We start from the raw sequence: 26,343 nt of genomic DNA on the forward strand, positions 1-26,343 counted from the left end.
AATAAAGACTTGTATTTTTAATTTTTGATTTTGTTGCGGACTTAATTTTTCAATACTGAGACTGTTTTGGCCCAATACACTGATTAGCTTCATTACTAAATTGCGCCAAATTTGTTTTCATATACATTTGGCCTAGATGAGCTGATATTGGCTGGCAAGAAAGCCCCTCATTACTAAGTATGCAGCCTGTTATCACGTGCATAATGCCAGTGGCGTAACTACTCTGCGCTGGGCCCCCCAGCAGAAAAATCCATGAAGGGGCCACAGAGTAGCAAACTTGCCAAGCCCCCCTGACACGTCCTCTCTCTGCCCTGACACATTCCTCCACCCACTCATGTATAAATCCCCGCTCCCTGCCCACAAGGATGTTCATGTAATATGTAGGGAAGCAGACCCCGCGGTGTTACACCATTGCATATTGCCATGTCAATAGCCATCTAGTCAGAGGTCCCTGAAGAGGAAATACTTAATAAAAGCCAGAGGCAGTTGAAGAGTTTCTGGAAATTGTCGTTTTTTAGAGTCCCAGTTTGAACACATATTTCCCTTAGATTGGGCCTTCACCCATTCCGCTGTACCCGATGCCCATGTCCTAATCCGGCCCTGTTTATCCGCGCTGCTATTTAAGCATTCCAGTAAATATTTCAGTGCCACAGTCTGATGAGCTAAATGGAATTAAGTGGATATATTTTATGGTGTTACAGTTCTTAGAACAGCAATCGGCTCTACTCAAAGGTCATTATATATTTATTTGTGTAATTATCTTTTCGGCCCATCAATCAAATCTCCCCTCGCGAGACGCGGTGCAAAACCGGGCATGGAGGAGCCGTTCTACAGGCTGCTTATATCTTGGAGTGGCCCTGTGATGTTTCAATAATCCCTGTTGTTATTGCTGCAGTTCAGAGGTTACTGACGAGGGCCCTGGTGTTGATGAGAGAGAAAAGATGTATTGACAAACTGCTATATACCCGTAGGTCTGTTAATAAGTTTAACGTCTTCTCTCCATGTTCCCCGCTCTCGTCGCCGGGTGCAGAAGAAGCAGAAACCTCGGCAAAAGTCAATAAATGTAATAAGTTTTCTCATAAAAAACAATCCTATAAATGGGCAGCCTACTGCCAGCCATGCTTTTCATTTATTGCACCTCGCTATCCGCTTACACTGTGGAACTTGCCATCCGTTATGGAGAATCGTTTGCCTTCTGATATCAGTAACATGGGCCCATTTGCACAGCTTCTTACTTCTCCCTATGGCAGGCCCGGGGCCATCCAAGGTGCTAGGGGTGAGGTTTGGGCAGCCATGCAGTGGGGCAGCCATGCAGTGGGGCAGCCATACAGTGGGGCAGCCATGCAGTGGGGCAGCCATGCAGTGGGGCAGCCATACAGTGGGGCAGCCATGCAGTGGGGCAGTCATACAGTGGGGCAGCCATGCAGTGGGGCAGTCATACAGTGGGGCAGCCATGCAGTGGGGCAGTCTGGGGATGCAAGGCTCTCTTGTCTCAAGAGGCCTAATTGGACTAGTTACTCATAAGGACTTATTGACCCTCCTGTGGCACAATTTTGAAGTTGAAGTCTATTTTTAGCCTTTGTGTCATGCCAATGTACTTGCCGATAAATTTGTAATATCCTGTTGTTCCGGTCCTGGTCTGCCAACTTGTTCCTTGGTCCACCTCAAATCCAGCTCCATCATACCCCTTTCTACAGAATCTGACCCCCAAAATCCTCCTCCTCTTCATCATCAGCCCACCCCTCCACCAACCCAGCACATTCTGGCTTGTAAGCTGCATATTTTCAAAAAGGTGACAACCCTAGTGATGCCCCTTGCAATTTTTTGAAGGGGCATCTTATAATAGAATCATAGAACTATAGGAGGGCTATGGGAGGTAGTAAGTAGTGATGAGTGAATCTGTCCCGTTTCGCTTCGCCGAAAAATTCGCAAATCTTTCAAAAGATTCACGAAACGGCGAAAATTTAGCGAAACGGCAAAAATGTCGCACGTCAAAAAAAATTGTCGCCCGCAGGTATTTTTTTGTCGCAAGGCTATTCTTTTGTCGCCCACGGCTATTTTTTTGTTGCGCGACTATTCTTTTGTCGCCCGTGGCTATTCTGTGTAGCCCACGACTATTTTTTTGTCGCCCGCGGCTATTCTTTTGTCGCGGGCGCCAATTTTTGGACGCTCAGCGAATTTTTCGGCGGCTAATTTTTTCATCCGTTTCACGAAACAATCCGCCAATGGTGAGACGCGGAAATTCGCAGCGAATCCATGTCTGGCGAAACATTTCGCCCATCACTAGTAGTAAGGAAGGCTTTTGGACAGCCACCCTGAGATACCATGAGATTTAATTCCTGCCTTTTGTGATTTAGTTGAGATTTATTGAATTTGAATGAATCTGCCTCTTGGATCCTGTTTTCTTCTCAGTGTTACGTAACTCAAAAATAATAAAAAATGTGTCTAATTTGGTAAAAAGTTGTAAATAAACTACAAACTACTAGGCAGAGTAGAGCAGGAGGTCCATGGCAGGGAGAGGGTGTTCCAGGCTGCTGGGGGGGAGTTTGCCATGGCCGGTGGGCCGGGGGGGGGGGTGAGTGGGAGCCAGGGACAAGGAATTGAGTACTGGATGGGGTGCTACTTTCCCCTCAGTGACAGGGAGGTTGGCGTGGGGAGGTTGGGGGCGGAGCGATGACATCAGGGAGGGCAGGCTGATATCAGTAGGCGGGGCAAATACTTAATGGCCTGGGATTCGTGCATTTCAGGGGTTATACTGACAATGTTTAGTGCACAACATTACACTGTAACTTGGAGGTGGCACCTCTAGTACTGGAGAACATTCAAGAACATACCATTCAGAACCCAGCCCTGGCTGCCTAGACTTATGTAAAGTTCTAGCGAGTTCTGCTGGAGAAAACATCACTTTAGAAGTCAGAAAACTATTGTGAATTTATTAATTGGACCTAAACAGTTCTTTTCTGCATCAAAGCTCCGTACAGAACGGAATCGGTCCAGTCGTTTGCGTGCCCTACAGAGAGGCGGATTGACTGGAGCCCCCGGTGGGTAAATGTATCTTTATCAAGAGACAAGCTCATTTAGCCCTTAATATTTCCCACCCTACTGCTTTTCCTCCCTTTAAAGCGAAATTTCAATCAAGTGTGGGAGATGAAGGGAGAAGGATAATGGGCGCTCCTGAGCGGGCGAGATGTGCGGAGAATCGCTGGAGCGTTCCAATCCTGCATCCATCTCGCGGCACGCCGCAAATTCACTTAGGCGCGCAACAGCCTTCTAATTGTTCTTTATAAGAGCTCTTACTCCTTTATGGGCTCTAAATGCTACGTTCACCTTGAATCTCCGTGTAAATTTAGCCATTAACCTTTTCACTCGGAGAATAAAGTTATTTATAAGTGAAGCGCAATGTTCATATTCAGCGAAGAAAAAGGGCCCTGCTTTGTCCAAATAGAACTTTCTCTCCCTGTGCGCTAATGAATAAGCCATACAGTCGGTTGCTACGGGCTTCATTAACAGCACAGACTGTTCAAGCGATAAATGATCACTGGGTTTTAGAGTTTAACATGGAATTTAGGGAAAAAGGTTGTTGCTGGCCGAGTGCTGTTAGAATATATAAATATATCCTTGGGACTTTTATTGTAGCTTTTGCCCCTTGATTTTGGAAGGCAGTGGCAAATGCTCTTACCAATCTTCCCCAAACCTGGCCTGTAATGGTTATATAAGGGATAATGTACCCCCTACTGTAAATGATAAGGATATTAGCAGTCACTGAGGGGTTCTGTGCCCATATAAAGGCACAAGGCTGCAGGCTGAGTTATACAGGGAACTCTGAGTATCACTCATGTATTATAAGGGATAATGTACCCCCTACTGTAAATGATAAGGATATTAGCAGTCACTGAGGGGTTCTGTGCCCATATAAAGGCACAAGGCTGCAGGCTGAGTTATACAGGGAACTCTGAGTACCACTCATGTATTATAAGGGATAATGTACCCCCTACTGTAAATGATAAGGATATTAGCAGTCACTGAGGGGTTCTGTGCCCATATAAAGGCACAAGGCTGCTGATTTTTCTTATTGGGTCATTGTTTCTTCTAAAGCACAGTTTATAAGAGGGATGAGTACCAGCCCCAGACTGTTAGTAATGGCCACTAAGAACCAGTTAGAATGATGTCTGTTACAGGTTGTTCTTGGATTTTCTTTAATAAAAGGCCATATATTTACGCAGCCTCGTTCCTCTAATCGCCATGTCGTGTTCAAGGCTGATAAATGTTCCAAACCAGCTCTGGATTGAATTAGGCCCATCATCATTCAGACAGACTCAGGAACACATCTCTGAATCGCTCTAGTTCTTCCCACCAAACGCAGTGACCTCTGGTGACTTTTGCTCTTGGAAGACGTTCCGTGGGGATTTCGCTTCATTCCAGTCTTCACGGTTAGTTTGAATGTGTCTGTCATACGCGCCTCTCAGCCGGGGAGACTCCTGCCCCAGAACCGACTGATCAGGAGATTCTCTCGCCGCCTCGCAGGCAATTCTCTCCTCGCTAATTATTTCCCCAGCGAGTAGCACAATTGTGATGAATTTCCAGTGCATTCACTTAGCGGCAGATAAACACAATTCTGCTTTTATTATTATTATGGGATCCTGTTTGAGAAGAAATATTTATATATATATATAGGCAATACTGTCCCATGGGCCACATTTACATAAAATGGGTGTTGTCCCTTGAGGTGCTACTCTGTGACTTCTAGAGAGAGTTGTGCCTGACTCCTTATTAACACCAGGGCTGAGTGAGGCCCCCTTAGCCCCCCAAGGGCCCCATTTACCCATTCCCACTTACTGCTGGGGGACTTCTCTGGAGAGAACTACAAGTTTATGGGCTCCACTGTGAAGAGAAGAAAAGTCTGTGAAACTCTGTTTGTGCAGGTATGGGTGAGGCAGTGGTTTAAATCTATTTTCTGCAGTGATCTTACTGCCATGTCTTGGGTTAATGCAGTGCTCATTATCCATTTTCTGCAGTGATTTTACTGCCATGTCTTGGGTTAATGCAGTGCTCATTATCCATTTTCTGCAGTGATCTTACTGCCATGTCTTGGGTTATTGCAGTCCTCATTATCAGTTTTCTGCAGTGATCTTACTGCCATGTCTTGGGTTAATGCAGTCCTCATTATCCGTTTTCTGCAGTGATCTTACTGCCATGTCTTGGGTTAATGCAGTCCTCATTACCCGTTTTCTGCAGTGATCTTACTGCCATGTCTTGGGTTAATGCAGTCCTCATTATCAGTTTTCTGCAGTGATCTTACTGCCATGTCTTGGGTTAATGCAGTCCTCATTATCCGTTTTCTGCAGTGATCTTACTGCCATGTCTTGGGTTAATGCAGTCCTCATTATCAGTTTTCTGCAGTGATCTTACTGCCATGTCTTGGGTTAATGCAGTGCTCATTATCCATTTTCTGCAGTGATCTTACTGCCATGTCTTGGGTTAATGCAGTCCTCATTATCCGTTTTCTGCAGTGATCTTACTGCCATGTCTTGGGTTAATGCAGTCCTCATTATCCGTTTTCTGCAGTGATCTTACTGCCATGTCTTGGGTTAATGCAGTCCTCATTATCCGTTTTCTGCAGTGATCTTACTGCCATGTCTTGGGTTAATGCAGTCCTCATTATCCGTTTTCTGCAGTGATCTTACTGCCATGTCTTGGGTTAATGCAGTCCTCATTATCCGTTTTCTGCAGTGATCTTACTGCCATGTCTTGGGTTAATGCAGTGCTCATTATCCATTTTCTGCAATGATCTTACTGGCTTTGTAATCAGGTAGCATCTCAACTGAAAGCTATCACCAGGGGTGTAATTAGTGAGGCCCTGACGGTGCTACATGAACAAATGATTGCCCTTTATGTGGGTGTATTTGTATCTTTACAATACAGAAGGGGGGGGGGGATATTTCAATAAATAGAAATATACACAATAACAAAGTTTAGGACACAGGAGAAAGGAGGTTCCTGTCCCAAGCAGCTTATAATCATAGGAAATTATCATCTCCCCACCTGTTAAGGTCCCCATACACGGGCCGATTCTAGCTGCCGATATGGGTCTCTTAGACAAATTCAGCAGCTAATCGGCCCGTGTATGGGGACTACCGATGGGCCTGCCCGGCCGATATCTGGCCTGAACTTCGGGAGCTGATGCGGTGCCCGAACCGACTGCGCCTATACCCGTTGTTATAATTCGACCGAATTAGCCTGGATTCTCCCGATATCGCCCAAAATAAAGGTGGCTATTCACCTTCAGATCGCCAAGCGAGCGGATCTGAAGGTATATGGCCACCTTTATTTTGGGTTGATAATAATGCGCAGGCTCACAATGCTGATGATATATTTAGTTTGCAGTACAGTGATGGCGCCCCAGAGCATATTATCTACAGATCCCGGTGAAATAACCTTCACTTGTCCTTCAGCTTCATATCCTAAGGATCTTGTCGGAACAACTTTGCAGTTGTGAATCGGAAACGGACGGTGTTTCTCTGGAAACGTCAGCAAAACAGAGAGGCACAAAATTGCCTTTATAAAGGGTTATTTAAACAGGGAATATTTAGCAGCCGCGTGAGATTCTGAGTTCTTTCCACCTCAATAACGTATCCCTTTAATAAAGCCCTTTTTTATTGATACTACAGACTTTCTGTAACGTGTCCTGTTGCCGGTTCCGAGCCCCGTATTCTCGGCGGGTAATGAATAAAACAGCTCGCTGCCTGCTGATATATTCATTTATTCAGAGAGCATTATGAGTGCATATGTTTAGTAATCCTCACTTTCAGCAATCTTTAGAAACAGCCATTTTGTTTAAATGTTTTATAGTGGCTAAATGTATAAGTTTGGGGAGCCCAGTGTTCCAGGGAATGTTTTATTGATGGAGGAATATATATTTGATCTTCGGGAGGAATGTTTTCTTGCCAGTGCACAACACTGCGGAGTTGTTTTATGGCAGCTATGATTATTATCATTAAAATCAGAATATTTCAGATATTTATCTGATGTCCTGGACTTTGTCTACAAGTACTGGTAGCTCACCCGTTAGTACTTTATCTCCAGCCATTTGTGGCAGAGGGAAACAGAGACAGGGACACTAGCGATCACAAGACAGGAGCAGAAATACAAGACGTCTTTTGAAGATGTATTAGGCTAGTGGTTCCCCAACTTTGAAGCTGGCCCTCTTTGAGGGGCCGAGAGTGGTGGGTGTCTAGCAGGGCTGGCCTTATCAACCCTGGGACCTAATCCTGCCCCCCAAGACTGCGTGTAGGTAGCTGGCAGGCCGGGCATATGGTGCCTGTCTGTTCACCTTCCCTTGTTCCACTGGCTAGCATCATTTCATGGCACAGTTTAGCCCCCAATCATTTCATAACATACTGTGGCCCCCAATCATTTCATAACACTATGATCCCCAAGCATTTGATAATACTGTGACCCTAAAGCATTTCATGGCTTACTGTGATCCCCAAACATTTTATAATATACTGTTGCCACCAAGCATTTCATAAGACACTGTGACCCCACAAACATAACACACTATGGGCCCCCAAGCATTTTATAACACACTGTGGCCCCCAGATGTTTCATAACACACTGTGGCCCTTAAGTATTTCATAACAGACATAGTAAGAGCCCACACCCCAAGTCCTGCTCACATTAACATTATCCAGACACATTTCCAGGCCTCTGGTTTCCTGGTAGTTAGAGTGCAATTAATATAATGTGACAAGTGAGGTCTCATCTCACAAGATGGTGATGAGCACTCCAGAGAGCACTGGGCATAGGGAGGTGTGGCGCCATGCAGGGCCCCATGGGGTACAATAGGCACAATCAGCCTAAGGCCGGCCCTGTGGCAATTTAGAGTGAGATTTAGGGAGAATGTCTATTTGCTTTTCTAGATATACCTGAAAGCCCTGTTAGAGTGTCACTTTAAAAACCTGAAGCAGAGGAGAGGGAAGAAAGAACAAGGCCATATTATGGTTTATATTGCAATGAAAGCATTACACAACGTGTCAGTTTCCTACCTTACAGGCTCAGCCGTATGTTGTGGAACTGGACTTGGAAATAAAATGTCTTATAATCTCTTTTTTTGTAGACTCCTGTGCTTTCCAAGACCGAGAAACAGGCACAAGGGCAACTTCTTGCCACCAGCGTGAGATGGGGACAGACTCCTATCAACCAGTCTACGCCATGGGATACAGAAGAGCCTCCATCTAAACAGATGAGGAAAGGTGAAAATCCAGGTAAGAAGGGACGCAGGGAACCACTGGTGGGAAGTTGTTTTTCAATAAGGCAATGACCTGGGTGCCACAAGCTGAATAGGCCTGGTAACCCGGCCATACACATTACTATAGTTTTGTACAATGTTTGGTATGTGTGTTTGCCATACAGTGACAACTGATATTTCTGTACTATGGTTGGCCAGTTTTGGAAAGTTCATCTAGTGAGGCTCTATGACGCCCTGAGCTCCTCTTGATTTCCTGCATGTTGCTACTTTCTGATGGCACTCTCTCCATCTACTGGGCACACTTTTTGGCTCAGGGGCCACATTGACTTACAGACGGGCCAGGCCAGCGTTACGCCGTCTCCTCTAGTCAGTCCCCAGACGCCAAGTCTTGTGTGATGAGACTTGCGGAGTCGGTGGGCCAGATTAAAAAGACCAACAGGCCGGAAGTGGCCCACGGGCCGTAGTTTGCCCACCCATGTGCTAGTTGATTCAGAGGAAGGCAAAAAACCCCATTTGATATTTTTGAAATACTATATACTAGAGTATGGGGCATATCATTTCCTATATAAATATGTACCAACTCACCTATTACAGCCAGAATATATCGTTGTTATTATTTTGTACTGTATATCCAGTTAATTAATGTTCACTCTACAATATTTATAGATCCCTGTGTATTTCTCTAGGCCATGTCTGACAGCCGCTCTATCACTAATGCAAATCCGCCATGCTTTAGCAAGCGTGTAGCTTTTATTTCTCTACTTTTTTGGTGGTGGGGGGACGTATTTTCCTCCTTCTGATTTCTTTACTTTGAAAGGACAAGTGTGATATTTCCCGCTGTGTCTTCGGGCTGAGAAGTACAGAGCCTGAAATGTTTCCCCCCCAGACACGAGACGTTGGCTACGCATTGTGTCGCCTCTCCAGAAGTGTAATTATAAACCTGTCTGTAGTGGGTGTTAAGTCTGCTACGTACAGCACGCCAGGCCCATATCTCCCATGGAAAGAGGATAAAGAGAGAGGCAGCGCGGTCATCCTGCAGCAGAAAAAATAAACGTGTAAATAGAATTTGTTCAATGTCTGTGTTAGCGGCTGCTTGTATTCCCCTATCATGGCAGACTTCATTATGAGCTCCTGTGACTCTCAGCAACACGACCATTGTAGCATCACTGACAAGTGAAATGAGTAGGCGTCTGTGTTCATGGCTCTCCATCACTCCAGGGGAGTTTGTCATGATAACAGAGATTCTTATGTGCTGTCCTTTGGTCTATATGTTTGCTTGAGATATCAAGACTTCTAGAAAAAAAACTGTATATAGTGTCTTGAATGTCTGGAATGTGTGTGGAATGTGTGCTTAACGGCAGCTGGAACTCTTGTGTTATTTACCTGAAGGCCAGCTTACCCTTAGAGCTGACACCTGTTGGTTTTGATCCAAACAGTTCAGTTTTTCTTAGGCTTTTCCGGTCTCAACAGTCTGTTCGGTTTTTAGCATTGTGAAAGCCAAACAATAAATGAAAAACATTTATATACTAAAGGAACAGTAACATCAACAACAGAAAATGTAAAGTAAAGTGTTGGCTTTAGAAACTCTGCTGAAAAACCCTGCTGTGTGGCCCCGGGGGCAGCCATTCAGGCTGGAAAAAAAAGGAGAAAATGCACAGGTTACTTAGCAGATAACAGATAAAATTACATTGTACTCTACGGAGCTTATCTGTTATCTGCTATGTAACCTGTGCCTTCTCTCCTTTTTTTCCAGCCTGAATGGCTGCCTTCGGGGCTACACAGCAGGGTATTTATTAGGGATGCACCGAATCCAGGATTTGGTTCAGTATTTGGCCAGGATTCAGCCTTTTTTGGCAGGGTTGCTAATTAGCATTCAGAAGGGTTAAATGTTGGGGGGGGGGGGAATCCCCTAGGAGCTTTAAACCCTTCGCGATCCTAATTAGCGTATGCCGAACCCAAAAAACTGGGTTTGGTGCATCCCTAGTATTTATATAAACTATAGTAGTGTTTTTGAGGCAAACACACCAGTTTTACCAGTGTAGGGCAACAGTACTTAGATACATTTTCATTTATTTGTGTTACTGTCCCTTTAAGATACTCACTGTGATTTGTTTTTTTTCTATCAACATGGCTTAGTTATCATCAAGTAGAGTTAGTTTCTTATCATTACAGAAAGAAAAAGCAAATCAATTAAAATCCAAATTTGGATAACTGGCTTCTGTATAATAGATCCCATACTTTTAATTAAAGACTTGGACTTAATCACAAGGTGGACTGGTGGACCTAGTCTTGCTCATAATTGTGATGTTTTTTGTTGTAAAGCAGTGGTTGACTGTTTCAGTAGAGATCTTTAGGAAAACGTTGGTGTATCAGTCATTCAGCTAAAAATTCTAGAATATCTAGGACAACATATAAATGATCAGCCCAAAACTAGGCCTTTAACCTGGGTTTTTAGGAGAGCAAATCAGTGTCAGACTGAGCAACTAGGATACCAGGACAACTACTGATGGGCTCAAGATTAGTGGCCCCTCCTGCTCACCCAACCCTATAGCTTTATGTGCCTCCTGTAAATCATAGACTTCTCCTCCTATGTATCAGAACAAAGTGGAGAAATTGAGTGAAGTATAGATGATAGTATATAAAACACTAGGGCAAAGTTTAGTAAGGAGTGGAGGAACAATAGTATGGAGAGTTTCCAGTCTCCAGTGAACCACTGCCATAGAGTGAAAAGTCTATGAAGATTTTCATTCATCCAGGTCATGGTATATCTAGTATAAATAAATCTAAAGCAACTGGACTTGTTATGTAATCATTGAAGTCGTTTCACTACTCATCCGAGCAGCAGGAACTGAAGAAGCTGCTCGGATGAGTAGTGAAACGTCTTCAATGATTACCAAACAAGTCCAGTTGCTTTAGATTTATTTATACTAGACATAGAGTGAAAATCATGTTCCAATTGGTGTTTCATTATTTTTGCAAAACAAAATTCCTTAAGGTTTGAGGAGAAGGATAATACACACTTCTATGTATTTATCCAGTTCATGAGATGGCATGTTAGCCATTCAGCCATAGTTCCAAGAACTTCTAGGACAACAGATAAGTGTTCAACCCAAATCTTGACCTGGGTTATGTAGTGGAGCAAATATTCATTCTCTACAAATTTCCCCCAAAACAACCTTCTGTCCATCCACTAGTCTAGTGATTCCCAATCAGGGGCTCTGGAGCAACATGTTGCTCGCTATCTTCATTACAGTTGCTTACAATTAAGCACCTATTTTTACATTCTTAGCTTGAAGGCAATTTTTGGTGGCACATATTTACTCCAAACACCAAGGAACTTTTTTAATGCTTGTTTGGATTCCTAACAGTTTGTACATTTGACTGTTGCTCATGGGTATAAAGGTCGGGGACCCCTGCACTAGTCCTAGAGTGTAACCCACTGTTGCAAAGGATCACTGCAGCCCAAGGCACCATACTGCACTTATACTTTCCATGGATAAATAAGAGGAGGTCACAATTTGGTTGTTCCTGATTTAGATTTGGTTTTCTCTACATATTGGGACCCCTAGGTTCTCAAGCCCGCCCTGCCTTGGCTCTGACCCAAGCGCTTATTGCTTTAACATGAAATTAATTTCCAGTTTAGAACATTCGTAGAGCTTTCTTTAATTCCTAATAACATTAAATCAACTGGAAAATGGTTCCATTGCTAGCTATGGGATCAGTATGGGTTAAACAATACCTTTGTTGGCTAACTGAGAAGGTTTAGGATACAAACCCTCCATAGCAATTACTTCTTGTTCTTGAAAGCTACTCAGCTGTCTAATGGGTAGGTATCACTTTTACCTCTACTGTTTCCAGGTAAGAACCTGATCCTTCAGTTGCCTTACAGCAACCATTAATCTAACCATGATTATAGGTTTCAACTTTGTATTGTATGGATGAGGTGGAAAACAAAGCAACTGCAATGCGTTCCCCCCAAAGAGTTTGCCTTTTTCTGCAAATGTGATCATCATAACACATATTAGTTGGGCTTGCTTGACAAGGTGGCAATAATATACATTTTTGTAAAGTAAAACACACCTAGATACAGGTATGGCATCTGTTATCTGGACAGTTCCAAATTACAGGAAGGCAATCTACCATTGACTCCGTTTTAATCAAATAAATACATTTTTCAAAATTATTCAGTTTTTCTGTAACAATAAAACAGTACCTGTACTTGATCCCAACTAAGATATAATTACCCCTTATTGGGGCAGAACAGCCCTATTGGGTTTATTTAATGGTTAAATGATTCCCTTTTCTCTGTAATAATAAAACAGTACCTGTACTTGATCCCAACTAAGATATAATTACCCCTTATTGGGGGCAGAACAGCCCTATTGGGTTTATTTCATGGTTAAATGATTCCCTTTTCTCTGTAATAATAAAACAGTACCTGTACTTGATCCCAACTAAGATATAATGAATTCTTATTGGAGGAAAAACTGGCTTTAAATAATGTTTAAATTATAATTTAGTAGACTTAAGGTATATTTGTATGACAAATAACCTACATTATGTAACCTACATGTTGCATAACCTAGCCATTTACCCATTATTTTATTTGAATAGGATGGTACAACTGCATCAATAAAACCAAATAGAGCTGCGATGAACTTCACATAACTTTTCTTATTCTTGTTTGTATGTGTCACTTTCTAATGGAATTCATGAAGGCAAACCCCACCTACTGTATATATGAGGAGAACCTGATATCATCTGCTTGTTGCATCATTTTGATTGAATATATCACTTTAGAATGGAATCAACAGCAAAGGTTGCAGAGTTTCCCCTCTCATTGTAGTGTAGGTGTCATCTTTGATTATCAAGTTCAGCAAGTATTAACTTTGTCTTGGCTCCATAATACTTCTTATTTCCTTCCAAAGCCATCCTGTTAATCAACTCTGTCAGGCTGAATAACAAGTCCAGTTGGCAGTACCAAACATTCAGGTCTACTAATAGCCCTCTGGGGAACAAAATAGCAGAAAGCAAAAATAATTTAGCCCTTCAAAGTTGATGAACGACAGTGTATCTCCCACAATGCAGCTAGTCCCACCCCTGAAGGACACTGAAAACCTGCACTATGGGCTCCCTGTAGGCTGAAGTGGCCTGCTTACTATCACATTGAATAAATACAATGAAATACATTCATATGAAGGATCTATGATTTAATAGTTGCCCCTTGTGTTTTGTTTCAGCTACCCCACCATGGGTGACAACTGTCTCTGCCGGCACACAGGCATCTCTTATTGCCCATTCGTATGGAATGACTCAACCACCAATCTACAGCCAAGCAGCCAATGTCCAGGCTCCTATCATAGGAGTCACTCCCACACTCCCACCTCACGTGGCTCCACAGCTTCCACTAATGACGGCTCATTACCAGCTGCAACAACACCAGCAGCCTGCACAGCCCCTGAGTAACATGGTGGTCAACCTCCAAAGTCAAACCCTTTACAGACACAGCCAGCCAATGGCGGTACCTTCTCTGACTGGAGTTAGTCAGGTTCCTCTCCCAGGCCACACTGCAGTAGGCAATGGTCACATGACATGCCCCCTCTTGCCTCCTCCTCCTCCTGCTCAACCTTCTGCAGCCTTGCCTAATAGTGTTCCAGACACCAATGGGCAAACAGCCCCACAGGTTCCTCACAGCCAAACCTCCAACCCTGACAACCCCAATGGAGTACAGATGCTACGGACAATTGGCATGGGAAAGTATGAATTCACAGACCCTTGGTACCCAAAAGGTAAGCCATCCTAGACTTCTTCCTTTATTTCCCATGACCTATAACAGGTTGCGGTAGAGAATAAAAACAACCCCTGCCTTTTACATATTGACCAAAACCCGTCTATGAATTATTCCAGCCTCAGTTCTACCTGCTCTGATAATGTATCAATATAAATGTTCTACCTCTCGGAAAGGTCAGGAAGTGGATCTTTCACCATTAATCTCTTTCTGCTTTGACTCGAGCTTTCTCTTATAAGCCCCGCAGAAGGGTTTATGAATTAAATATGACTCAAAAAAAAAATCTCAAGACTCAAACAAAAAAACAGAGAGTGCTTCTCTTTCTAGAATGACACCTACAAAAGCTGCCAGCCAGTAGAGTAAATGGAATTCCTTAGCTCTGATTTAGATAGCAGCAGTGATTTGCCCTTTCTTTCCATCCTGCTGAAAGGCATCTGTTTTCTGTTGAAAAGCAAGTGCCATTTTTGTTTTCCGCTATAGTGAGGTTGGCGTCCCAGAGCTCCTGACTGTTTAAATAATGCATGCTCGGAAAACGTGCCTTTTTCTAGAACAAGCGGTGAAGCGCGGGCCAGAGATTTGCTGTGATGGGGAAGAAATTCAAGTGCAGAGTACGCAGGAACTATTATGGGGGTTTTTTGTTGTTTTTTTTTGACGGGTGCCATTACATTAGCGCTAAAGAGCCATAATATCAGCATGTGATCTGTGACCCGGCTCTGAGATCTGTTCGAGAGCCAACACACATGTGAATTCTAGTATATTATATAGTCACTAAGCTGGTGAAATAGGATTACACGCTTAGGAAAATTATATCCCTCAACAATGTAGGTCTCTATATAAATATATTATATTTTATTTATATTATATTATAAACAGCTCATGTAAAACCCTGCTTCATCTAAATAAACCAATTTCATAAAAATATACTTTTTTAGTAGTATGTGCCATTGGGTAATCATAAATAGAAAACTGCCATTTAAGTACTAAGGGCCGCCCCCTGGGATCATAGGATTCACAGTGCACACAAACAAGCCAAGGCACACATACATGCTAGGCCCCATCAGCCAATGAATGGACAGAGTTCTGCCTTTTGCTCCCACACTACTTCCTGTTACAGTTAGAGCTGCATTATTTCCTGTCAGCTGATCTCTGAGGGGGCACACAGCCCATCACAAAATGGTGGATCGAGGGAAAGGATGTAAAAGGACAATATTTACTGATATATATATTTATTCCAGTTTGGCGAGATTCTTTAATAGGTCACTTAACATAATATAAACTGTCTGCTGGTTAAGTATTCATTCTGGGGGTATAGTTTTCCTTTAAATACCCATAAAGTAGTCTAAAAGAGACTCAAGGACCAAATAGTGAAGACTGAACCTTGTGCCAAAATGCCACACTCCCAAGCACCACGACACGGTTCTCTATCTACCTGTGTCCCTTTTGCCCTTCATGGATAGTTTTACTTGGAACCCTTTATTCTGAAGTGTTTTTATGCTTTGTAGTCACGGGAAGGATAACATTTTTGAACCCATATGGTCCCCCGAGGCTCCTGGCTGTGGGCATACCTCCTGTGCCGCCAGTTATTACACCCCTGTACCCTGCTCATACGGGTCAATGTAGCTCTAATGGAGGAAAGGAATGACAGCAAATGGCTAGTGATGAGCAAAATTATTGGCTAAAAAAACGCACCTGGACTCTGTGTGTTTTGCATGGAAGAAAGTCACTGAGAAAAGATGCCCATATGTGTCTCACAAATTTTCTGTGTGAACCTTTTTTGTAAATCAAAAGGGGACAGATTGGCTCATCACTACATATAACCCTCAGCCACAACTGTAGGAACAAAACTTAGGAAACCAATAACCACAAACTATTATGGCGCAATTTATGCAAAAAAAATTACAACTACAACAATATCTTTAGGGGACCCTTTTCAGATCATGTGCTTATATTCACACACACGGGGGGGGTCATCTATAAGCACCGGGCAAATTTGCCTGTGGCCAGTAACCCATGGCAACCAAGAAAATTTTGCATTCGTTGTTCTACCTGCAACTGGCTAAAAAAAAGCCACTTGCTAATTGGTTGCTATGGGTTACTGCCCATGGGCACATATTTCCAGCGTTGATAGATGAGCCCCTACTCAACAGGCTTGACCTGAGCTCTGGGCACATAGTGACTTTCATTGTGGCAGATCCAACATTTATCAAAGCCACTGAGCCTCTGCTTGGAGTCAGATGCAGGAGCACCATTTGTGCTCCACTCCCAGGGCCAGAACAAACCAGTGGAAATCATTTTGGGCCCCTACTATATTGTAGTATTTCCCTTATGCCCCTAAAATTTGGTTTTACGTTCTGGTTTGTTGAAGCTCCACTGGTTTTACCCTCCAAACCGCTTCTTCTGCGATAAGGCACATCTCCATAAACCTGTAATCTGCCCAGCACCAGTATGATATTTAGACCACTTCTGGCAAATTCCCCTACTATATTGTAGTATTTCCCTTATGCCCCTCCAATTTGGCTTTACGTTCTGGTTTGTTGAAGCTCCACTGATTGGTTTTACCCTCCAAACCTCTTCTTCTGCGATAAGGCACATCTCCATAAACCTGTAATCTGCCCAGCACCAGTATGATATTTAGACCACTTCTGGCAAATCCCCCTACTATATTGTGGTATTTCCCTTATGCCCCTCCAATTTGGCTTTACGTTCTGGTTTTTTGAAGCTCCACCGCTTCTTCTGTGATAAGGCACATCTCCATAACCCTGTAATCTGCCCGGCACCAGTGTGATATTTAGACCACTTCTGACAAATCCTCTCTTTATTTTTCTTAGCGCTCTCCTTGCATGTTAATCAGATTGTCTGAAAGGGGCCCGAGGTTCCATCTCATTAAATCCCTGAGATTTTCAATTTCGTTGTCTGACTTAACACACAAGTGTTGCCAAAGTTCATGAGCAATTACTGTATGATGTCCAGTGAAAAAGAGCAAACAGTTCCTATCAGAGCGAAGAAGAAATGGATATTTTTAGAGTTCATTAGCGCACTTATTTAAATTTCACATTCGTCTTTTAATTACAGAAGTGTTTTTGCATTCTGAAGGGATCGGGCTTTCAGTCGCATGTGGAAATGTACTGTGTGTTTTTCATTAACCTTTGCTTGTTCGCTAATAACGTGGCGAGCTTTTTTTTCTTTATTCAATCTGTATATTTTCATTTGCAATAGGTCATGTGGTCTCCTAATGCAGGTGAATGATTGGTGGCAGCGTTCAGCCTCTGAGATTGTTAAATAACGTGTCCTGGAAAGATGGTATTTTGTACAGAAACGGCATTTAAAAAATATGAAAAAAAAGAGAAATAAAGTGATATCTAGGATGTGAATGTAGGGTTGCCACACACTGTTATTTGCCTGTAAATCGCCAGCTAGAGCCAGGGCCAGTATTACTAATTTACTTACAAATGAAGTTGCTGGTAAATTTGTAATAGTCATCTCCTCCTTCTCTACCTAAAGTTTTTCTTTTAATTTCTCTGAAGGCTTTAATTTTCCCAGTCTTTCCATCCCCCCCCCCAACATCATAGACTCCCCATTTCCCACCCAGTGACATCATAGGCCTTCCAATTCCCGCCCTGTGACATCATCAAACAACACTGTGTCTCTCAGGCTCCACGAGCAGCTACATGTCTGTCCATCATCTAATTCCAAGATCAAGGACTGCGCCTCTTTATTACTCTCTTCAGCTTTCACCCTTCTTTCTGGACCGATTCCCTCAGTGTTGGAACACGGTCTGTGGTATTTGCTTCATACTTGAGGGGTTGGCCACTGATTTTGGGGATCAGGCATTGCTCTCATCACAGTTCTAATTAATTACATGGGGGTTCAATTGGGTTGAGGTCAGGGTCCTGTGCAGGCCAGTCAATTTCTTCCACTTCCATCTCAGCAATACCATTCTGTATGGTCCTTACTTTGTATTTTGGCTATTCTCCTGCTGAAACAGCAAACAGCCATCCCATGAATTGTTGCCAATTCATGGGATGGAAGGTCAGAATTGTCAAGATTGTCAGAGTACGATGTAGGGACAGCTGCGTCAGAAATGCTGGGTGCTGCTTAGAGAGCCAGTTTCATTAAGAGAGAAGTGTTTACCCACAACTACACAGCTCAACTATATTTTATGCCCAAACGGATGCCCCCTTCTGTTTTCTTTTGCAGTTGTAGAGCTTTTGAATATGGGGAATAGGCTACATATAATTACACTGAGAGAAACACTACGTAGTGCTGTAAGGAACAAAATCCTACCTGATGGTGGGTGTCTTAATGTAGCTGTTGACAGCCCTGTAGTGTTGGTCTGTGCTGGAGTATGATAAATTGTAGGCACCTCTGGCTTAGAACACACCTTTTGGATTTGGAGGGAGATTGGAGTCTATATTAGCATTTCCCATAGGGATAAATGGAGGACAAACAAGGTTCTGAAAAAATACAGATTAATGTCCTACAATTTGAAGCTCACAAGAAATGTAACTCGAATCTGGAGGCCAGCCTCGCTTGTAAGGCACACTTACACTTCCGCTGGTGTCCATCTAGAGTGTTCAAATGGCTTCCAACTCAATATTAGAATGTGTAAAGAGTCCAAAGTAGAATGTATTTGTAAGATAAACAGCTCTAAGTACATTCATATAATCAAGTTAATGTTTTCAGGTACCTGTAACTTTAGCTACATGCTACTTGGTTGCTATGGGTTACTAGACCTGCAGAAAACCTGGCACATTTAATTGCAGTAACCACTATGCCCTTTCTAGCTACATGCTCTTACTTTATATTATATTGAATCTGATATGAGTTTTATCCGTTTGCTTTAAGCCGGCTCATAGCATCCTAATTATCCTAATTGTGTAATAGGTTAACATTTTTGGGTCTGAAGACAGAAAAGTTCCAGGTGAGCAAAGCCATTCTCCCTCTGTCATGTCAGAGATATTCTATTCATGCAAGTTGGCCTGCGTCCAGCAATGGCCTCTCTCTGGGCTAGCAGAAAAGTTGGGGGTAAACAGAAAAATGAATTCCCACAACACAGCGGGCCGCAGTTATTACGTGAGGCAGATCTGTGATGGATTGCAGGTCTTTCTAAATTCCTAGAATCTCAGCTTTCTCAGGGCTTAATGTGCCTAATTGATATTGGCCCCCGCATCTGGCATCACCCCCACCACCTACTTGGTCATCATAGAAGCTTTCGGCACAGAGTTAACGTCACGATAAGGGAAATAGGAACCTGTTTATCCAGGTGCAGGAAACCGAGCCAAGAATATTATTCGTATTGCATTTTGCCCTAGGGCTTCCCCTTGTTGCCCCATAACCTAAAACTCTCTTGGGCAAATATATATATGTGGTTTGGGTTTTGTTATTGTATTAAAGAACAAAGAAAATCACATTATTCAGAGACTGTGAAAGCGATATCTGTTGTTATGAGATGTATGGGGTTGGAATGCCTGGAGTTTCCTATCCAAATTATTATATATCATATTGATGGCTTCTGCCCACTGGAGAGACCCATTCCCTACTCCTTTACACAGAGATGCCACATTGGATTGTCTGGTTTATGTACACAGAGACAGGCTTTTTGGTTGGACCCGGACAAGCCCTGGCTCAAGAAGTAAGTAGGCATCGGTTCCTTACCACAAGCAGCCACTTTGGCACAATACCCCAAGATTTATGATTGGTTGGGACCAGTTTTAGAACATGGAAACTGCTAATGAGTTTAACACATTCAGCTTATTATATAATAATATGGCTTTTGCACAGGTTCAGCTATGTCTGACTTCAACTTCAACACAGCCCTGCAGCCCAACTGAGAATATGTCCCCCATAGGGCCAAAATAAAATGGGTTACTATAATGAATAAAGAAATGTTCTTTTGTCCAGTCTAGCAAGTGTTGGATGTTTTCACTCTATTAGTCTTCCTAAAATACATCCATTTATTTGCCTTCGATTGTGTCTCAGGACCCCCCTATATCTTTAACTGCCACCCGGCACAGCTGAGGCCGCTGCCTGCACCGCCTGTGATTCTGTGCGACAGGAGACATTCCGAGAAAAGCTTCTATAATGAGACAGACGTGTTGCTTATGCTTCCTCAAGGCTGCCAATTATTTGTAAAAGACGCAGCCTCGGTTCAGGGGGGAAAGGGAAGGATCAAGGAGTAATGATCTCAGCTCCTAAAAATACAATAATGCCAAAGATTTTCATCATCGGGAAAGCGCTAAATTAGTTTCAGATTTGTACCCCAGCAATATTTATAGCCAAGGTTCAACGACAATAATTAGATTGGATAGGGCATTGGCTCTAATTTGCTCACATGGATCCTAAAGGACACGTGCCTGCCGCATCTTCTGCAACTTACAGTGTTTGTGTTGCAGGCACATTTGGCTTTAACCCTACTCACAACCCAATTAGGGAGCTCCAGAACCCTGAAGGAACCAAACAGAAATGGTTTTACAAAAGGTGAGAGAATAAAATGATACAAAACCAGATATAACTGACAACAAGAGAATACTGGCAGGAACAGTTATCTCCCAGGGTAGGGGCTACTGATAGGGTGGCCACCCTTGTCCTAATTGGAATCAGTACAAAGGAAGGGGGGAATCTGATGTCAGTGGGAAGGTTGGTGACATCAGGGGTGGTCCAATGACTTTTAGGGGTGGGGCATGATCTTGGGGCGGAGGGGAGGGAAGGTTTTGCCCATTTTTAAGCTGCCAAAAACCAGGCTGTCCACTTCAAAACTAGAGAGGCTGGCAATCCTAGCTACAATATACCAGCCATTCCCTGCAGCTGCGTTGGGTGGGTCAATAGAGACAGCCATTCAAAACAATCAATCTCCTAAGATCCACTCCTAAGGAGAAGCCCATTGGACCACACCTGTCCAAAGGCCCACCCTGGCCACTTATCCCACTGCTTAAGGCTAGTGCCACACAAGACTGGTTCTCAGCCTTTGTATAAAGTGTGAGCAAAACAAAAGTAGATTACGCCCACACAGGGAGGGGTGGGTAAGTGAAAAAGCCCACCACAACAATTCTGCTTCCCCTCAATGCTTTTCAAGCTTCCACCCCACCTCCAAATAACCTACACTGCTTTCATGCAGCTTCTGAACCCTAATAGGTCCCCCCTCAGGCTGGACTGCAGCTACAGAGCCTCATTAGGCCAAGACAATTTGCAGTTGATCTATTTTTTTTTTACTATATCAATCTGATTCATTAGATCATCAGCCAATCAGGAAGCTAGGAAAAATGGGGTACCTCAGATCCATATGCTGTAGATTCATTGAGGTGCATTGGTCATGACTGCACACCGAAGCCAGTTCAGCTTAAAGAATGCAGCTACATTACTTACTCTGGCATGAAATGCGTTTCATATGCATTTTCTACGTGGAACAACCCTAAAGCATGTAGGGAGGAGTACAAAGAAAGAGTTAAATTTACAATGAATATGCCTGACTGGTAAAAAGTTGAAAGGTGTAGTTGGACTACAGTTCCCAGACTCATCCAGGACTTGAATTCATTTACAAACCTATGCGTTTCATCCCCACTTAGCACGATAATGGCTGGGAATCTGTGCCCTTGTCGCTGGGAGCTGAAGGGAATGAAGGGTGCTAATCTGTGGCACCTCGGATATGGCATAGCTGCCGCGCCGCACTTTTTATATTTCCCCAGCTGTCATCGTGTGTTGATGTTTCACACAATTCGCTCCCAGGGGCCTCTAACAAAAGTTCTATAAATATCATGTGGGACTGGGCACCTCACGTGGGATTCTGGTTCTGGAGCTGCCCAGTGATTTTTCATTTTTTGCATTTCTAATTTGAGAAAGGAATTCACATTGCATGGGAAAAAATCCTTATTTTTATTTATAAAATATGGTTGTTTGGGGTTTGGACCCCCATCCCAAAGTCACTGAGCACTGAGGCTCAGCCTGTGCCAAGTGTTTCCCCTGCCAAAGTGCCGCTTCAGGTCTCCTCCAATGCACATAAAAGGGGCAAAAGTAGGCAATTTTCAGAAAATTCAGTTATAAATACACATTAAAAAATAAGTGTCCAACTTTCCAACAAAGTTCTCAGTTTGCTCAGTTAATCATTTGACTTTGGGTACATTGTTTCAACAGTCAGAACCAGCAGTGCAGTAAAATGCGCCTTTGCTCCGCTTTTTATCTTTGGTTATACAGACCCCTATGATATTGTCTCATATCTCAAGCTATACACAAGATTTTACGGCAAAATATGTGAATTTGAGAATAGTTTAAGCAGGGTTGAATAAAACTCCTGGTGATGGAAACATTGCTGTTATTATATTTTATCATTTCGGATAATTATTTCTTGATCTGTTATTCTCCCTGTAGAAGGAAGCCTGCCTATTGCACAGATAATTAGCACAGAATGGGAGGATACACAGCGGCTCACATTAGCATTGCTGTAATGAGGTCTATTTGGAAGCGCAGGCTCTGAGACTGCCCGAGGGGCAACTTTTATCACGGCGCTGTTAATGCGCACACCAGCATCAAATAGAAGCAAGGGAAACCCTAAGAACCGCACCGCTAATGGCTTATAACTGATAAGGAGCCATACTAATAATAACTGGAATGTGGTAGTATCACTTTAAATAACAATCTGCTTTAATCATCAGTACTGTACTTGATAGGCCAGTCTTTGCAGTCTCAATTAAGTAAGGGTAAACGCTGGCTGATCTTATAGGTATCCGGCTAATTAGCCGCAGGCCACAGCCAGCCCACATTGTATTGGCACCCAAGGCAACACTTTTTGGCCATCCTTCCCCCCAGCACTTACACATGCCTCTCTCACTAGCTGTGGCATTGTGCAGCTAGGCAAACAACATGGATACCAATGGGCAAATGAGCTCATCTCTGGTAGTGTGAGATGGAGCTACTGCTGCCAGGCCATCAGCCTGTGTCCTATACAAAGGCAAAGAACGAGCAATGGCAAATGCAATTTCCAGTATGAACTGCATTCCCTGCCCACGTGCCAGTGGCTTTTAACAAAAGCTGTAAGTTTGTATGGCTGTATGGTAAAAATGAGCTAAACTGCCCAAGTACTTATGTCCCTCTTTACATTTTACAGATGTTGGGAGGTATGCATATGGCCATTTTTAGAAATAAAACCAAAGGGAAATTTACAAAAACTGTGTCAGTTACATACCACCATTTAAATTCATAGTGGCCAATGTTAAGATTAATTTTATTAGTCTTGATTACAGTTTTTGGCTCAGGGGCAGGCCTGTGCCCTCAGGGGGTGGAGTTATAATCCAGTGTCCTGTTATTGGCCCAATCAGGTCAATTAGGGCCAGAGCTATCAACGTACTGCTCATTGTCACGAGGGGATATTAAAGTGCACGCCAGTATGCCGGCAATTTTTTTTTCCTCTAGGAGGAAATAATTTCACATACAGGCCACGTTTCCGGAAGTAACGTCTTGCTAGTACAAAAAATTTCAAAAAATTGGGAGATGCTATTGGGGGAGAAGAGACAGAGGGAGAGCCGCCAACATAGGGTAACTCTCAATGAAATAGGATGGGGGTTGGCAGCTCTGATTAGGACAATTCCCTTCCCCTCTTTTACTGTCTCTGCAACATAAACAAACAGAACCACGTTGGCCAACTGCCTCTTTCTTGTGATGTTATTGACTATCATGAATGGAGTCTGAACAGCCAACAACAACCGCAGCAGTTAGATGTAATGTTAGTAGATTTTTACAATATAGAAAATAAAAGGCAGTATTTTTGTTCTATTAGTAAGTAAACTGATGCTATTTTCCCAGCCCCCAAAAAGTACATTTACCCCGTTGTGTGCTGTCTGCCATAGAATCTATGGTGATGGTGTAAAAATACCAGTTCGGGATTTGGCCGAATCCTTCAGTGTGGGTTCGGGGGTTTGGCCGAACCCAAAAAAGTGGGTTTGGTGCCTCCCTAGTTGCCACTAGTGATGAGTGAATGTGTCCTGTTTCACTTTGCCAAAAAATTTGTAGATTTTGCCACAAATCCATGCCTAGCGCAAAATTTTGCTCATCACTAGTTGCCATCTGTCCAGTTTTGACCCGGATAGCCCAGTTTTCCCAAATTGGGAAAACCAGGCAGGACTCTCTAGGTTTGACGCGGCGATTGGCCAATCACTAATCAATGCATCATAGCCCCGCCCCTGTGGCGGCATGCCCTGCCCCTCGTTACATCACACCTCCCTGCTCTGAGTTCCCGGGCAGGAGAGGTGGCAACCCTATCTGACAGACAAGTCGGCACTAGAAGGTTTCAAGAAACGAAAAACACGGTTATTATTTTTATATCATTGTAAAAATCAGCGGTACTAAAAAATCTGATTTTAAATAAAACCAAAGATACAATACAATTCCCCGGAATTACAAGAAATTACCGCTGTCGTGCACAACATACAGAAAACAAATCTTTAAATGCTCGGTGGAATTTGGCTGCCTCTTCCGAAAATAGTCACAGTGATTACAGGAGCTGACAACTCCCTGCCGCCCCTCTGTAAAAATCTGTCTCTCTCTTATTCCGGCCCCGATACGGAAAAACAGCGCCTCTCATGCGAGCCGGTCCCCAACCCAATATCTCAGCAGCAAAGCTAATGACAACATAACTCAGCTAAAGGCATTTAATGCTCTGACAGCCACTGTTTTCCTGTGGGTCCTCCTTAGTGGAGTTTGTGGCGACACTGAATAGATCTGAGCCCAGGCGGCAGTTTCGGCAGTCGCCAGTGTGTCAGTTTTTTCTTTAATGTCGTAGATTTGTAATGTGAGGCTACCGGGGACGGGGCTACTGAGGAATAGCTGATAGGAAAACAAACAACAGAGGAATCATTTACAAAAAAAAAAGTATATTTTTCAACAGAAATATGGTGGCATGTTTGACATGTATGAGCATAGAGTACTTGCTTTTAGGGAGGAATGTTATATAGTAATTATAGCACAGAGGTTCTTATGCCATTATTTCCAGCAGATGTCAGTTCTTCTTCAGGTCTGTTATTCAGCTGGCTAACACTACATTGTTTCAGGAGATAGAACCAGCAGTGCAGGGAATATAACTAGCCAGAGTCAATAGCAATTATGTTTACAAGTAACATGTTATTAATGTATATTGGAAAGTTGTATAAAGTAAGATTTTTTTTCATTATGCAAAAAATAGGCTTTGGGTGTAGTTTCCCTTTAAACTCCAAACATGAATATGGCTACTTAAATTAGTGCATCAGCCTAAAGGTTCAGCATCTCATTAGCAGTAATGATCGAGGTCTTCAAAGGAGCTCCCCATCTTGCACTCGGAGCGTTAGGAGTGTCAGAGGCACTGCACATGCTCAGTGGACTCTAAGCAGATATTGAGAAACTAAACTTAGGGGGTTGTGGTAAATTATCAAGCAGAAAATGAGGTAGGTCTGTCATATAAGCTGATGCTACAGGGCTGATTATTAAATTCAGAAGCTAATTGCATTGGTTTCGGAGCTGCCATATAATGAGAATCAGCAGAAAAGGAAATGGGGGGCTACTGCAGCATTTTTGTCCTACTTCTTTAGTTAAAGCTTAAGTTCTTTCTATGAGATTTTAACTGTGATGTCATTGGTTTTGGCGTTTTTTGGCAGGGTTCAGTTTCGGCCGAATCCGTGGTTGAACCGAATCCTAATTAGCATAAATTAGCATATGCTAATTAGGATTTGGAAGGGTTAGATGTTGGAGAAAAAAATGTTGCTGCCCCTTCCGTATCCTAATTAGCATATGCTAATTAGGGTTCGGTTCGGTATTTGCCCGAATCCCACTGTGTTCGGTGCATCCCTAGTAAATATTTCCTGGCCCAGTAACTAGGGATGCACCGAATACACTTTTTCGGACGAACCCCCAAATCCTTTGTAAAGGATTCAGCCGAATACCGAACCGAATCCAAATTAGCATATCCTAATTAGGTTTTAGAAGGGTTACATTTCTCAACTTTCGTGATTACGTGACAAAAAGTCACGTGATTTTTAGGATTCGGATTCAGTTCGGGCTTCGTCCGAATCCTGACAAAAAAGGCCGAATCCTGGCCGAATATCAAACCGAATCCTGGATTCAGGTTTTGACGGCAGTTTGAAAGCGGAAGTCAGTTCAATAGCTTGAGACCTGCTGGCACCTCCCCACCACCGACACCTGGGGGCACCATGAAAGGGAATTATGGGATGTGAGAGGTCAAGGATCATATGTTACCTGGCCTCTTTCCCCATAATTATGTCATTGGTTGGAGGAACTCTAAGATGGAGGAAATGGAGGAAAAAGGGGTAATTCTCCTTGTTACTTACAA

General features: G+C 43.1%; 1 protein-coding gene across 3 annotated transcripts in view; it reads left to right on the plus strand.

The window, feature by feature from the left end:
• klhl29 (kelch like family member 29) overlaps positions 1-26,343 on the plus strand; it is a 580,607-nt gene that overhangs the window by 395,786 nt on the left and 158,478 nt on the right. For all 3 annotated transcript variants that reach the window (XM_002935976.5, XM_031902990.1, XM_012971232.3), the window contains 2 exons: positions 8,117-8,264; positions 13,489-14,037. In XM_002935976.5, the coding sequence (XP_002936022.1) occupies positions 8,117-8,264; positions 13,489-14,037 (697 nt within the window). The remainder of the gene's footprint in view (positions 1-8,116; positions 8,265-13,488; positions 14,038-26,343) is intronic.

The sequence above is a fragment of the Xenopus tropicalis genome, chromosome 5 (assembly GCF_000004195.4).
Source record: "Xenopus tropicalis strain Nigerian chromosome 5, UCB_Xtro_10.0, whole genome shotgun sequence".
NCBI classification, from domain to species: domain Eukaryota; kingdom Metazoa; phylum Chordata; class Amphibia; order Anura; family Pipidae; genus Xenopus; species Xenopus tropicalis.